The 15,218-nt window shown below is 38.6% G+C and overlaps 1 protein-coding gene across 22 annotated transcripts in view; it reads left to right on the top strand.

Moving 5' to 3' along the window:
* SLC4A7 (solute carrier family 4 member 7) overlaps positions 1-15,218 on the top strand; it is a 197,981-nt gene that overhangs the window by 77,972 nt on the left and 104,791 nt on the right. The window contains exon 1 of one of the 22 annotated variants that reach the window (XM_005297097.5): positions 3,482-3,687. The exons of 18 other annotated variants lie outside the window; for them this stretch is intronic. In XM_005297097.5, the coding sequence (XP_005297154.2) occupies positions 3,655-3,687 (33 nt within the window). In that variant the 5' untranslated portion in view covers positions 3,482-3,654. Of the gene's footprint in view, positions 1-3,481; positions 3,705-15,218 lie in introns of those variants that run through there. 3 more of the 22 variants (XM_065583509.1, XM_065583512.1, XM_024107402.3) reach the window with 3 other exon arrangements.

Below are 15,218 nucleotides of genomic sequence, written 5' to 3'. Positions count from 1 at the left end.
AACTAATTCCTGTAGTGCATTTTTTTATTTTTCAAAAATAAAACACACAGTTTTTTGTGAGAATGCTGGCTGGTATTACTACATGTGGTTAAAATGTTGCTACTGCACAAGATGTAGTAGACTTTTTGTTTTGTTCTGAGTTCTCAGTGTTGTCACACAAATCAAAATTTTTCTGAAGGTTTTTTGAAGATACTTGCTGGACTTTGTTTTACAGAGTCAAGGGTGGTGACCTCAATATTTAAGGGTGAATCGGTTGCCATTTTGAGCCTGATACTTAATCTCCATATAACTTTTTATTGAAAAACCTTTTTTCTCTGACATTTGTCATGCCTACCTTAGGCAAGAATAGACTTTTGGGGAAAGTTTGAGGTTAATTTTTTAATCGGACAAGCCATTTTATGATGTCTGAAAAACTGGAATTTCTTTTACTGTTTGAAATGTTTTGTGTTCTTTGCAACATGGGGTCTCAAGTTTGGCATAGTTTCAAAAATTCACTCAGTTTGTTTTTGTTCTGTCCTGAAATCCAGTGAATATTCCCTATGAATATTTCAACCTTGGCAGGCTCTGCTGAAATCTTTGAGTTGTTGAGAGCTTGGAGTTTACAAACTCAGCAAGCGTAGCTTTTGAAGCTTATAAAAATCCATAAACTGTTTGTTCAGAGGCTAAAATGTCAGCAGGATCAAAAAGTCTAATGCAGGGACTTACCATTGCAAACATGTCAGATGAACTTTATAAACTAGAAGAGCCAAACAACTCCTATTGAAAATCTGGTCATAACCAGCCTGCTGTTGACTTCTCTAGCTCAGCTGGCCAGCAGTTCCTTCAAGTCATGAGAGTTTGCATGGGTTTACCAAAACAGACAAAATGTTAATTTATATAAAACCTACCAGGATGCTTGGACAGGTGATAAAAGCTTCTGACTTTCTGGGACACATTGGTTATATGTAGTATAGTGTATAATTATAGGTAGATGGGCAACCTTAACTGTAGGTGGCACTAACACTTTCCATTATAAGATCCTGTTGTTAGTTACTTATTAAACTGTTTCAGGCTAAAATTTTCCATGTTGGGTGTCTCCCTTGGGCTGAAATTTTTTGGGGGACACAGGTCCGACATTTCTCAGAATGAAGTTAGGGGAAAAATGCATTCATTGTTTTGTGTGTGTGTGTGTGTGTGTGTGTGTGTATGTATGTATATATATGTATGTGTGTGTGTATATATATATGTATATATATATATATATAAATGGAAAGTGTTAGTGCCACCTACATATATAAAGCTCTAGTGTTTCTATTTTTTGGAGGAGGGACATGAAATTTTGCAGGGTATTGCCTTTGTTTACAGTGAAGTATCTTTTGCCATACCCATGAAAATACACCCGGATTTAGCCTTGTATTGCTGCCAGTTACACTGTTAGCTCAAGTGGCGGATCTAATGATCCGAGCTCTACTGGTGTGTGTCTGTGTGTGTGTCAATATGGTTCCACAGGATAATTTTTTTTAACATTAAAGCTGTTTAAAAACATAGTTTTAAAAATGTAACTTCCTATGTTAACTTTTGAGTGCTTGAGTTTGCAAATTTAGGAATTTACAGAATTAAGATTGTACGGGCAACCTTAATTCAGCCTCTTTAAGTATTTATGATCGTATTAATTACATGACTACATACTATTTTTTTCCATGGACCACTGCCTCACTCAGTGCACAGAATGGACTGTGCTCTGGGATTGAATCAAGGATGTGTAGTGAGAGAGGTCTGTAAGATCCTTCCCTCATTTGTTGCAGAAGTTGGAAGATGTATATAGTGAATGATGTGGGAAGACAAGATAGTACAGGCAAGTGAATTCCCTCTTTGAGAATTTGGAATCTATTCTTGCCTCTACCACAGGTTTTATTTATTTATTTATTTATTTATGTGATGCCTGGCAAGTCACATAAAGCAAACCTTTCACAGGTGGCCATTTTGTTCCTCATTTTCTGGGTGCTTGCTTGACACCTCAGCACTAACCACTGTTCTGAACATATAAAGTCCTCTAAAATGCCAAGTACTTTGAAGAATCAGGCCCTAGACTTCTCAAATTGGGCATCCAAAGTTAGTTAGAATCATAGAATACCAGGGTTGGAAGGGACCTCAGGAGGTCATCTAGTCCAACCCCCTGCTCAAAGCAGGACCAATCCCCAGACAGATTTTTGCCTCAGATTTCTAAATGGCCCCCTCAAGGATTGAAATCACAACTCTGGGTTTAGCAGGCCAATGCTCAAACCACGGAGCTATCCCTCCCCCAGACACTGAAAATGTAATTGGAGGGGGGTGGATGGACCAAACATGAGTGGCATTGCAATCCCTGTGCTAGGTCACAAAGCCACTCAGATTTGGTCCATCTGCTCCTCTGTAGGTGGAGATGGAGTAACAGGCCAAACCTGAGTGGCTCTGTGAGCATGTCAGGTTGCAATGCCCCACTCAGTTTGGGGGTCTAATCAAATGTATTTTTATGGCTACTTCTAAGATTTAACATAGTTTTTTAAAATTCATGATTTCCATGACCTCTGTGATAAAATTATGGCCCTAGTGATAGGTGGGTGATGAATCATGAAGCTTGTGGTCGATTAGTGGGAAATGTGGCAAGGTGGGAAGGTGTTGTGGGGGTTTGGATTTATATGATTAAGTTGGGGAGGGAAATCTAAGAACAAATTTTCTCACTTTCAGATATTTTTGTTTCAGTAATATGAATGAATTATTTATAGTTCTAGATAGTTATCTTGCTTAAGGCTTTGTCTGGCTATTAATTTATAGTCTGTAAACAAGACCAAATTACAGGTTTCAGAGTAGCAGCCATGTTAGTCTATCTGCAAAAAAGAACAGGAGTACTTGTGGCACCTTAGAGACTAACAAATTTATTAGAGCATAAGCTTTCGTGGACTACAGCCCATTTCTTCGGATGCATATCAAAGAAGTGGCTGTAGTCCATAAAAGCTTATTTTTTAAGACCAAATTAGTTACTACTAATTTTTTTTTTTTTTTTTTTTTTACCCCAACTAAACAACGTAAGTTACTTTTAAACCCACCTCCACTAAGGAACAAAATATAAAGATAATTATTTTAGAAATCCTTGGTTTATGTTCCCTAATAGGAATGTTTGATTTCTCAAGTGTGTGTATGTGGAGAAAGGAACAGTCTTCAGAATGAATATGCATTGAAAAGGTCTATAAGAGGAGTATAAACACACTTAGCAGATGTTTAATTTTTGAGTTCCTTAGCTTTCATTTTATAATGTTAATGAAACCTTGAATCTGAGCAAAAATAACAACTTTGCAGTTTGAGAGCTGTTTTTAGTAGTTGCTTTTGCAGAAAACGTTAGGTCTCAAATTGCATAGTTTCAGTTCCTTTTTTGGTGTTCTCTCGGTTGGAATTGAAGGCATGCTCTGTTCCCTAATTCTGGTAGTCTGTGACCCTGTTAGTTGCAGTTATTGGCTTGGGAGTTTAAGTAGTCTTTCATGATAGTGATTGGCTGTAGGATAGAGAACAATTTGCTGGAGTACATCTGTGTAAAGCCTAGTGTTCTAAATCAGTCATGTGTACATAGTCTGATAGCTCAAGAGACTCATTACATTACAGTGTCTTGCACAAGGACGTTCACTGCTTCTGCACATCAGTATGGAAAGAGCTCATCCAGAGAAGCTGCTATCTGTATGTAAAAAGCTATGGTATAACTTTTTAAAAACACTTTTTTTAATGTATTTTGATAACAGGCTAAGGGAAAGCTGTATTTATCAGCACTGTCTTAGAACAGTATCACATCCTTGTGGCCTTGGTTGTGCCAGTAATTTCGTTTGAAAGAACCACAGCTGGAAATAATTTTTGTAGCATAGATATCTGTTTAGAAGTTTCTGTGTAACTGGAATTTTTTTGATTGAATTGTTGGTCAGCCTAATCTAATAAAAGTAAGTCCTTTGGCTTGAGATAATCTGTTATCAAATTTTGAGTAAGATTTTTAATCAATAGTTTACCACTCAGTTTTTTCTTCACTGAAGGCTGTTTGACTATGGGGAAAAATAAGTAATTCTGTGTAACTGTGTGGCAGGCAGTTTCTGGTGAGGAATCTCAGGAGCTTGATTATATCCTACCAATCAAACTGTTTTTCAGCAGTGTTCTGCCTATATTGTGATTAGCATAGAAAGTTCAGTGTCTTTGTAACTTGTTCCTTTGGGTTTGTTTTTAAAAATTTGTCCTTTAAGTCTTTAATAGTATGTTTATAAATTCCCTTTGTTTGGAGTCTCTACACTGAAGTAACGAACTTATGCCATTATGGGCTCTGACTTTTTGTCTGTAGAGGGGCAGCTTTTATCACAGGCATTTATCTCAGTGAAGTGTTCAACAGGGATTACAGTTTAATTAGAACACAAAGGAAACAAAAGATGATGGGTGAAATTTCCCTGAGATTTAAGTTAAAAGCCCACTGGAGCATTTAGCAGGTTTAGTGGACATTTTGATTTTTAATTGCATTAATCCATTACTACTGACACTACAATACAGTTTAAATCTTTTTTTTAAAAAAAAAAACCCACTCAGATGTTGTAAAATGCATCTAGTTGCAATGGTCTTATTTGCTATGGGGGCTCTATAGTAGAGTGATTTTTTTTTATGCCATTATGCAGTTGCCTTTAACTCTGGATGCAGAACTTGTATCAGCATTAATTATCTGTCAGGCGTATATCATTAGGGACTGTTACTTTTGTTTAATTAGGTATAGGTTAAAGCTGATTTGATGTTTGAAGGTAATCTGCTTTAGCTTTAAATGTCCAGGCATAGATTCGTTTCCTGTATTTTTAACTGTAATCTAGATTTACCTCTCTAGCTGAAGATATCTCTAAAAGATCTTGTAGTTCAACACCCACAGTACTGTCTAATAACTAGCATTGAAAAGGTCAAGGATGAGCCCATAAGTTAAAATATTGAGGGCTGTTTGCCCTGATGGCCTACAAATCATTTGGTGTTGGTTAGGGCCAGTGACCATCTGTGTCCAATTCTCTGTGTGCCAGTTTATGCTAATACACCTGTCTCTCATGTTACCTTGTCCTCCTCCTTTCCTCCCTCACTTCTCTTCAGATTGTTTTATGGCTTACCCACCTGTTGCATATTGTCTAAATTCTAGTTTGTAATCTCTCTAAAATGTGGGCTGTTATTTTGTTTGTATAGTGCCTACTATGATATCACCCTGATTGGGATCCAGAGGTGCTACCAAAGTAGTAGTAATACGTTACTTAAAAGTAGTATATATCCTGAACGTGTTAGAGTGTGTGTGTGTGTGTGTGTGTGTGTGTGTATATATATATGTGAAAATAACCTGTTTTTAAACCTTTTTTCCTAAAAAGGATTATACATCTTTTTATAAAAACAAGTATATATTTTTATCTTTTAGTGTTCCTTACTCTGCATCTGTAAAAATTAATGATCTAAAATGCTGCTTTGGAGGCTTCATTGAAGTACTGCTGCAGTTGTTCTAAACTAAGGGTATGTGTATACTACCTGCCGGATCGGCGGGTAGCGATCGATGTATCGGGGATCGATGTATCGCGTCTCGTCTAGACGCGATACATCAATCCCCGAACGCGCTCACTGTCGACTCCAGAACTCCACCAGGGTGAGAGACGGAAGCGGAGTCGATGGGGGAGCGGCGGCCGTCGATCCTGCGCCGCGAGGATGCGAAGTAAGTCAATCTAAGTCGATCTAAGATGCGTTGACTTCAGCTACACTATTCTCATAGCTGAAGTTGCATATCTTGGATCGATTTTCTCCCTGATGTAGACCAGGCCTAAGTGAAGGATTTTAAAGCGTGAATCCTGTTGGAGCAAGATAGTTGTTTGAGCTGCTGGATTTTGCTGGGACAAACAGAGTCAGAATTAAGGGGCTGGCTGGTCAGCAAAATCTCTTAAATATTCCTAATGTCTTTTGTGTACCTGGAGTCAAATTAATGGGGATGAGCCTTAAAACTCAAGTCTTCCTTCCAGTCTCTCCCATGATACTCTTAAGGTGGTTGTGATTAGCAAGAAGTTTCTAAATACAAAGATAGTTATGTGATCACAGGATTCTTTTATACCCACAGGTAGAATTCCTTAAATAAATAAATAAATAAATCTGGTATACCTTAGAGAAAAATCTAACTCTTAGAATATTGCCTATTGCAGTGTTAGTGGTTGAAGTCTGGAAAATGGCTGTTGTCTTCTGTGTGTTTGGAAGTAGCAAGTGGGATGGAGAGGAGAGGAGGTCTGAAGTATATTGTTTTGATAATTTGAAAATGGAAAATTAGTATGCAGGTCTGTGGAATTGTAGTGTGTTTTATTCTCAACAGGTGTGCTTACTAGAGTTCTAAAGGTTGAAAATGAAGGTCTTTGCTGAAAAATGATAGAGTAAAATAAGCACTTTATTACTCTTCAGTTATCCATTTGTGTATTTAGTTACATCTGCTCACTTTAGTATAAACAAAGTGTTTAGTGTTTTTACTACTGCTAATCCTGCAGAAACAGTTCATTCAGTGTAGTAGCACTGGACTCTTTCGGTCAAAGTTGATGCACCTGACTTATGCATCAACAAACTAGTTAAGTAAATTCTTCTTGCAGGACCTCCTTTGCACTCCCATTTAAGCTGAAAGGGTTTTACAGGTGTGAGGACAGCAAAACATACTCATCACAGTACACTTGCCAGAAATAACTTACTTTTGCTTTTCCGGTCCCAGGCTTAGTTCTACAGGGCTGGTTCCAGAAAAATCTTCCTACTTATAAACTGAGCAGCATTAATATTTAAATGAGTTAATAAATGTGGAACCCCACAATGCCATTATTACCTAGTCACTCTGAGAATAGAACCTTAACTAAAGGCTATGTCTACTTTAGATTTTCTTATGTAAAATTTCTTACTGGCAAAACTCAACTGGTGGTAATCATAGAGTTCTAATGTAGACTTTAGTGCTGATGGCTGCCAGTGATATAACTGCCATGTCATCAAACCCTGCTTCAAGCAGTCCTGTAATTAGGACCCTATAATTAATAAAACAAAAAAACCGCAAACCACCAGTGGCTGCTGGACCCTAATCTATGCTAGAGCTCCCACGGATGCCACCACTGGTGGAACAGTACCAATAGTAAGTTAGGAAATTATGGAGGAAAAAGTCTTGGGATAGACCAGGCCTAGGATAATATCTGATGTTTGTACCTAGACGACAGTTCTGGGAGACTAGTTTCTTAAACTGCATTATTCCCCCCCAAAAAAGCTCGAGCGCTTATTACAGTAACTGGTATCATTTTTTGACTTACAGGCATCTCTGCATATGCAGGATATGATGTGTACATTGATGGGTGTGTGTGATTCAGAAATCTAGCTTTCTGAAAGTTAAAGTTTTTAGGAAATGGAGGGAAAGTGCATTGTAAGTGATGCTACTAATATTTAAAAAAACTAGTAGCTATCTGAAGAGCACACAAAGCAAATGAGACATTTAAAAAAGCTGAAAACAGCTTAGTTGTGAGTTCAGTTTTCTTGACTTCCTTTTATGGTTTTTATTCATGTGAATTGTGCAGTCAAAATGAAAGTTCAGATAATGTCAAAACTTTGATTTTTTTTTTTTTCAAAATAGGGGATATTGTATGTAATGTTCAGCTGTCTGGTGGATTCTTTCCCCTTTTGTATTCTGCTACCAAACTGTATTGATTAAAACAAAAAGGTTTTAGAGAGATGCCTAAAAGGCCATTTTCTCTGTTCTTTATAGTACCAAGTACATTATCAACACTCTACAAACACAGATAATAAACAGGGTGACTGAATTAATTACGTATTTCTGTTTGAGGTATGAAATACACTATTTAGGAAACGTGAACTGACTGTTCTACTCAGTGACCGCATATCAGTTCAAACAGCCTGAAACTATGAATGATTTACACTTACAAGGAATAATTAATGAGGAGGAGGTCCTAAACTCATATATTTTTATATATTAAATATGCACTTCTGAGCTGTTCTGGGTGTGTTTCAAATCATTAAAGATCAGTGTCAACATCATAAAAACATTATAAAAAAATCATGATGTAGAAGATGAGGAACAGATAAATTTCACTCAACTCACACTTAAAAAAGAATGATGAAAATAAAGTCTTATAGCATACCCTAAAGGTCAGGAACATATTTGAGTTCTATCAGAGTGATGGTCAGGAGACAAATTCCAGAGTTAAGGACTTTCCATTGAAAAAAATCTTGCCACCTACCACCTTCTTCCCTGTAAGGTAACAAGGATGCAGATCTTTTATGGCTATTTAGCTGGCTGAAAAAAATTAATTTCCATGAAATTTTTTTAAAAATTAGTTTTTTAACAGAATGTGTATTTTGTTGGGAGGAGGGTGGGGTGGGGACAGGTTTTCAACATTTTATCAACTAAAGTAGTGGTTTTTTTTTTTTTTTAATAGCAAAAATTTTCATGTAGTCAAAAACCCGTTTTTGTTAGAATTCATCTAAAAAAAATTCTTTTAGGTCCAAGCCAACATCTTGAATTATACTGAATAACTTATGAGAAAATAGCATAGAGTACAGGACACAAGAACAGTATTCTCTGTAGGAACCAAAGAGCTGCATTCTGCACCAGCTGAATTGTCAGATTGGTCTGTGAGAGATCCCAAATATAGAGCATGACATTAGTCCAGTCTAGAGGTGATAAAGGCATGGACTATTGTCGCGAGGTCCCTATATCCAAAAGGAAAGGTTATAAACTCCTCACAAGTGTAGATGGTAACTGCTGCTGCCTGAATATATGCAGGCAGCTCAGGATCCAGTGAGCCCAGAAAGCTGTGAACCTGAATTGACTAAAGGCAAGCAAAGTCCCTCTCTAGGAGGGGATGGTCTGTCATTCTGTCTGGGTTTGTCCTCCTTAACCATACTAATATTACCTTTTGCTTGCTTTGAGCCTCAGTTGCCCATCTCTTATACAGGCCCTGAATCTGTGCTGTAGGAAAAGGAAGTCAAACACACATTCTGTGCCTAATTTAAAATGTAGACATAAATCTGTGTCATGCAAATACTGAAAACACTGCAGCCCAAACAAAGCCCCTTTTGGCTTTGTGGAACTATATATGGGGCAGATGAGCATTGGCTCAAATTTAAAATTGGGGGGGAAAGTTGCTCAAGCAACTGAGTTTGGCCCTACCAGGGTCCACAGTTGTTGTATAAAGAATAACTCAAGGGTAATGGTTTCAAAAGTAGCTGGTGATCATTGTCCACCAGAATGAGATTGATTTATTATATTTCATTAGATTGTAAGTCTGTTGGAATAATACTTTTTTGTGCATTGCTGGCAAGGTGTATTATTGCTGGCAAGTTGCTACTCTGCAATGTAGTTTGGGCAATAAGCCCATTTGAAATTGGTCCTGAGTATGAGACTGCATAACATTAGACCAGTTACACAGTGAGAAGAGATTGCACAGATGACAGAGTGGAAAAGCTCACTTCAGATTTAATTTTTTGTGCGTCATTATTGTCTGTTGAGCCAGGGTATGTATTAATACATATTGGCTGTGGCCAGCTGAGCTTGTTTAGGAAATGGCTAAAGTCTGCCAAGATGCATGCTACTCTGGATTAGTTATTTTTAATCACCTTATAAATATAACATGTACAAACACCATATCTGAAATATTCTTTAGACAGAAAAGTGTATAATTCTACCTAAATATTAATCTTGGTTTAGTGACTACTTCATTAAGTGTCTAGTTTTAAGAAGAATAGTACACTGAAGAATCAAAAAAAATTCTGGTTATAGTCTAAACATTAAGTGTGAGAAGAGATTCAAAGAGTACACTCAAACAATAAATCATTATTCCCATAGTACCTAGGAGCCCTAATTACGGACCAGGACCCCATTATTTTGCTAGGCACTGTACAAACAGAACAACAAGACAGTCCCTGCCCTAAGAAGCTTACAGTCTAAGTATAAGACGAGATGTGTGTAGACAGATGGGGGAGTACAAGTGAACAGTGAATTGGCATTAGTTAGCAAAATAGACTTTGGTCTCTGCAAATAATAGTTGTGAAGTGGTGTGTGGGTTTTTTTTTTTTTTTGAGGAGGGATTTGAAGGTGGATAATGAGGTAGCTTTGTGGAGATATATGTATATATAGGGAGCATCTCCCAAGCATGAGGCAGCTTGAAAGAAAGCACAAATGTGTGTTTGAAAATCTAACAAGTGGGGAATCAGTGCTGGTGTAAAATAAATCTGAAATTAAAGAATTAGGCTTAGTTTAAGTTTGGCTAAGGAATTATGTATGTGTTGTAAAGAGAGGCCCTAACTAGCAAATGGAAGAAAGGCCTTGAAAATGAGTTATATATTGGATGTCTGGTTCAAAGAATAACTAATGAAATAAGGGGAAGTTTCTAAAAAGAAGGCCGCTCTGACTGATAGCGTTGACGAGTTTTAAATAAGACGGAGAATCTGACTTCAAACAAGCCAACCTGTTCCTTTCCACGCAGCACACAAGTGTTACTTCAAAAATTAGGGCCTATGTGAACCCAGGTACAAAGGAAAAACTATTGGTCAGCAAGAAGAGGAGGAAGAGGTAGGGAGGAAAGGCCTTGGGAAGAAAGGTTGTAAATCCTAAGCATGAATTGTGTCTCATTGGTTTTCAGCTGAAGTTAATAATTAGCAATGACCTCATTTGTTGAAGGGTATAAAAAGTTATGAATTTGAGTGTTCTTTTTCAGACCCTACCTGATAATGCTATAACATCCTAGCATGAGACTACTTTCCCTAAGTGTGGCCTATTTGTGAGTATACTGACCACCTACTTATAAATACTTTGTTACTGTAGTCAATATAGTGACTGCTTATTTTTAGGCTGTCAGGCATGTTTAGAGTAATTGTATAAAATACCATTTGTTTTTTGGACTAAATAAAGGAATTCTGGTTAAATATAGTGTCTCTTGATTTCCCATATTAATATGAATTTCAACAGCTGGCGTCATAGGCCAATTGGAGGCGAACATAAACAGCTCGATAGTGAATGAGAAATGATAGGTGGGGTGGGTAGGCCATAAAGGGCCTTGAAAGTGAATACAAGCAGCTTATGGTTGATGCAAAAGAGGAGGAGGGAGCCAGTAGAGGGAATCAGAGCGGGATAACATGGCCAAAGTGACAGGTTAGGAAAATGATCTGATTAGCAAAATTCTGAATGGATATGAGCTGGTCAAATTGCATTTGTCAGGACCAGAGAGAAGGATGTTGCAGTAATTGAGATGTTGAGAGCTTTGGTGAGAGTTTTAGCTGTATGGATGGATAGGAAAGGCCTTTTCTTGGAGACGTTATATAGAAATAATTGGCAAGATTTAGCTATGACCTGAATGTGAGAACTAAGAGTTATGAGTCAAAAATGATGCCCAGGTTACTGGCTTGAGTGACAGGCAGGATGGTGGCGTTGTCCACAGCAGTTGAGAAAGGAGGTGAAAGTGAGGGGGACATGGGGAGGGAGGAGGGAAGATTAGGAGCTCTGTTTAACCATGTTTATCTTGAGCTGATGGTTAAACATCCGCAAGGAGATGGCAGAAGAGACAGGCCAAGATTTTAGTTTTGACAGGAGACAGGTAGATGTACAAAGGTAGATCTGAGAGTCATCAGCATAGAGATGGTGTCACAGGGTCTTGTCTAGGCTCCAGCCTGTAACCAGTCTCCTGGGGTGACTTGGATAGTGTGCCGGGCCCCAGAGACCAATTCAGTTCTACAAGGGGCAGGCCTGTGGCCTCCAAGACTCTTAAGATTGGGGCCTTCGGCACCAATGATCTATCTCTCTCCATGGCTCCCTGCAGTGAATCCAGCCAAGCCAGAGTCCTGTGGGAGGCGTGTACTGTGTCCTCTAAGGGCTCAGGGCTCTCACTGAGTATTTGCAGTGACACGAGGCTGCTTTTTTTTTTCAAAACAAGGTAACTATTAATCACCTGGCATACAGAATCTAAAGGTGCATAGGTTAGCACAGAGAGGTGGAAGTTAAGTCAAAGTTCATCCTGGCCTACCCAGTGCCATCAGCCAAACTGTGATGGACTCCATTCCTGGCTATCTTCTTTGTCCCTCTTTGTCTCCACAGGTCAGAGCTTCCTAGTCCCTCCAAAAGTGCCCATCATCTTCCAGTCTCCAGACGTTTTTGTATTCTCCAGCTCAGTTCAAACGTTGTGCATGCTGGGGTTTCCTGCTGTTAGGTGTTTGTTGTTCAGTCATTGGGGCATCTTTGTCTTGCTAGATCCTCTGTTGATGATGGGGTTAGTTTCAACCAGTTCTTGAATGACCTTATTTGTTTCTCCCAGATAGCTAACTCACATGCATACCTCATGCCTTCTGTGCTGTTCTAGGAGCAGATTAAAAAAAACCTTTTAACAATGCAAAGTGCAGAGAGAAACAGGGGCACACATAAGGGTCATAAAAATATTACAGAAAATTCCTGCTTTGACATACACCTCTACCTCAATATAACGCTGTCCTCAGGAGCCAAAAAATCTTACCGCGTTATAGGTGAAACCGCATTATATCAAACTTGCTTTGATTCACCAGCGTGTGCAGCCCCGCCCCCCAGAGCACTGCTTTACCGCATTATATCTGAATTCGTGTTCTATCGGGTTGTGTTATATCTGGGTAGAGGTGTATATGGTAGTTGAATTTGTGTTTGTAGATAAGATTACCCAGAGAAGGTGTAGATGGAGAAAAGAATGGGGCCCAAGGACAGAGCCCTGTGGAACCCCTGCAGAAAGTTGAAGTGGGAATAAGGAGGGCCCTCCAAAGGGCATGCTGAACGAGTGATTAGGGAGGTAGGAAAACCAGGAGAGGACATACCGTCTCAGCACTCAAAGTGGGTGGGTATTCTAACCTTTTTAATTTTTATTTACTTGTGTTGTGATACAGTGCCTAGGAGACCCAGTCATGGACCAAGATCCCATTATGCTGCTATAGGCCACTCATTCTGCTGCAGAATGCTTCTACTAGCCTGCAGTACTGGGTTGTCTCCTCGCTGCAGTACTTCTGGGGTCATTGCAAGCTGTGTCTTAAAATCCATAATCTTGGTGCTCCCTCTTTCTCAAGCTGCCTAGATGTCCTGCCTACAGCAGAAATACCAGATGGCCCTGGCTTCCTTTCTAAAAGACAATTTTCCTAGCATTAGTTAGCAAGTAGTGAGCTTGTAAGGGTTAAAACCCCTTTCTTCTAAGCTTTCCGCCTTGGGGAAGGAAGTATGTTTGGTGCATTTGGTCTGTGCAGACACCTTTCTTGTGTGCACTCTGAGACTTTCCATTCCTCCTCTAAGTGGGAGTATTGTTGAGCGGGCAAATAAGTGCTCCGAATTTAAGGTATGCACAGTTTGTGGATGTCTGTTGTAATGGGTAGCAGAAATGGGACTTGTACCTTGCCTATTCTCATCCAGTTTGCCGGAGAAAAGAGCTCTGTATCTTAAAGGCAGGAAGGGGTCTCAATCCTACTCCTCACAGCCTCGATTTCACCATTGAGAGCAAACAGCACTGGGAAGTCCATACTGTCCAGAACATAGAGATAGGACTCAGTTTCTCATACAGTCAAATCATTAGAGCATATTTTGGGGAAGGAGAGATTAAGTCTTGCTGGGTGTACTTAAATGCCATCTGTCTTTAATGAGTACAGCTCTAAGGGGTACCAAAGTCCCTCCTACAATACTCGTATGGGTGCTCAGCAGTCTGGGGAAGCAGGTGAGCATTCTTTCAGTTTTCTACAGCTCACCAGCAGAATCTTCCCACAACTACAGGAATTCATCCTAGGGTCTGTCCTAGGTCAAAGTATCCACAGATGAAAAACATGCTGCTCCCCTTTTAGAAACAGCCAGTAAGAGGCATGTCAGAAAAGCACTAAATCACCCTGCCCCTTCTCCCCTCCCCACTTTTTTTGGGACAGCATAGTCATTGCTTATAAAAAAATATATATTCAAGAAGAGTAAAAGGTCTAATAAAAAATAAAGGAAGGAAAAAATCCCCAAAGCATTTAATTCCTATTCCTTAACAAAAAAGAGCGAAACTGAAATTTCAATCTATTGAATTTGTCCAGAATGAGTTTTAACTTTTGCTTTTGTTTTCTACCCCCACTGCTCTCTTCCGTCTTTCTTTTTGTGTCTGTAGGATCAGCACAAGTAATATTTCACACATGGAAACCACTGAAGACTGCAAAGGGACAGTTGGTAACGCTAATCAGTTTATTCTGCGCTGTTCACATGGAATTGCCAGAGAAGGGCAACTAAATAGGTTCACACAGTCCTAGTTAGTTTACTCTTTATCCAGAAACTAGAATGCAGGCTTATGCCTCCTGACTTTTTTTTTTTTTTTTTAAATGTGAAGCTATAACAGCTGCCTCTTTAGTTTTATTAGCTAAAACTGGCCTGGCAGATTTTATATGATTATTGGAAGTCTATACCCTATATATCTATCTTTAGCAAGAGAGACGCTATGTCTTGAAGTTAGTATTATAGTTTAACTGAACAGTTAATTACTTATGTCTGACCTAGGTTTAAAATATTTGTTTTTTGGTTCTAACTGATTTTACAAATATGATGCCCCTAATGTAGTATTGTCTTTCCAAAGAATGAAGGTTATGAATGATATGCTTTCTGGATGTAAAATGTTTGTGGTTCCTAGTAGTTTATTCTTGGAAGAGTCTCTGCATAAATTGGATACACTGAGATAGCAGTGTAACAGGACGGTTTACAAGGGCATGCATGCCTTTGGTAATCTAATCTCAATAGATGTGCCGCTTTCATGTGATGGAGATTTGAAGGCCACTTCTGTATGTGCAAAATTGGCAACGTATCTCTTTCATTTGTGTCATTAAGAACAACGGATGGTAAATAGTGATGTCAGCTTAAGTGATACTGCAAAATACAGTTTCCAAAATGTGGTGTTGAGAAACTTATTCCACTTGTAGCTTTTTTTTTTTTTTTAAATGTTCGCTTGTTCTATCTGCCATTACACTGTGGACTTTCACAATGGTCTGGGCAAAACTGTCTTCATTTGATGCTCTAAAACTTTTCCTTTTAAATATTTTTCTTTTTTTCTTTTCCATATTTAAAGCAATGTAGGTGATTTGAAAATCACACTTTTTTTTCTCTCTGAAAATCTTATACCCAATATAGTTAAAAGTAACCGCTCAAATACTGTAACTGAAAGAAGGTAATGGGGCGAGATTTATTTTCAGTT

This window comes from Chrysemys picta, chromosome 2 (assembly GCF_011386835.1).
Source record: "Chrysemys picta bellii isolate R12L10 chromosome 2, ASM1138683v2, whole genome shotgun sequence".
Taxonomy (NCBI): Eukaryota; Metazoa; Chordata; order Testudines; family Emydidae; genus Chrysemys; species Chrysemys picta.
Note: the sequence above shows the minus strand (reverse complement) of the source record. Positions and strands in the feature narration are given on the sequence as shown.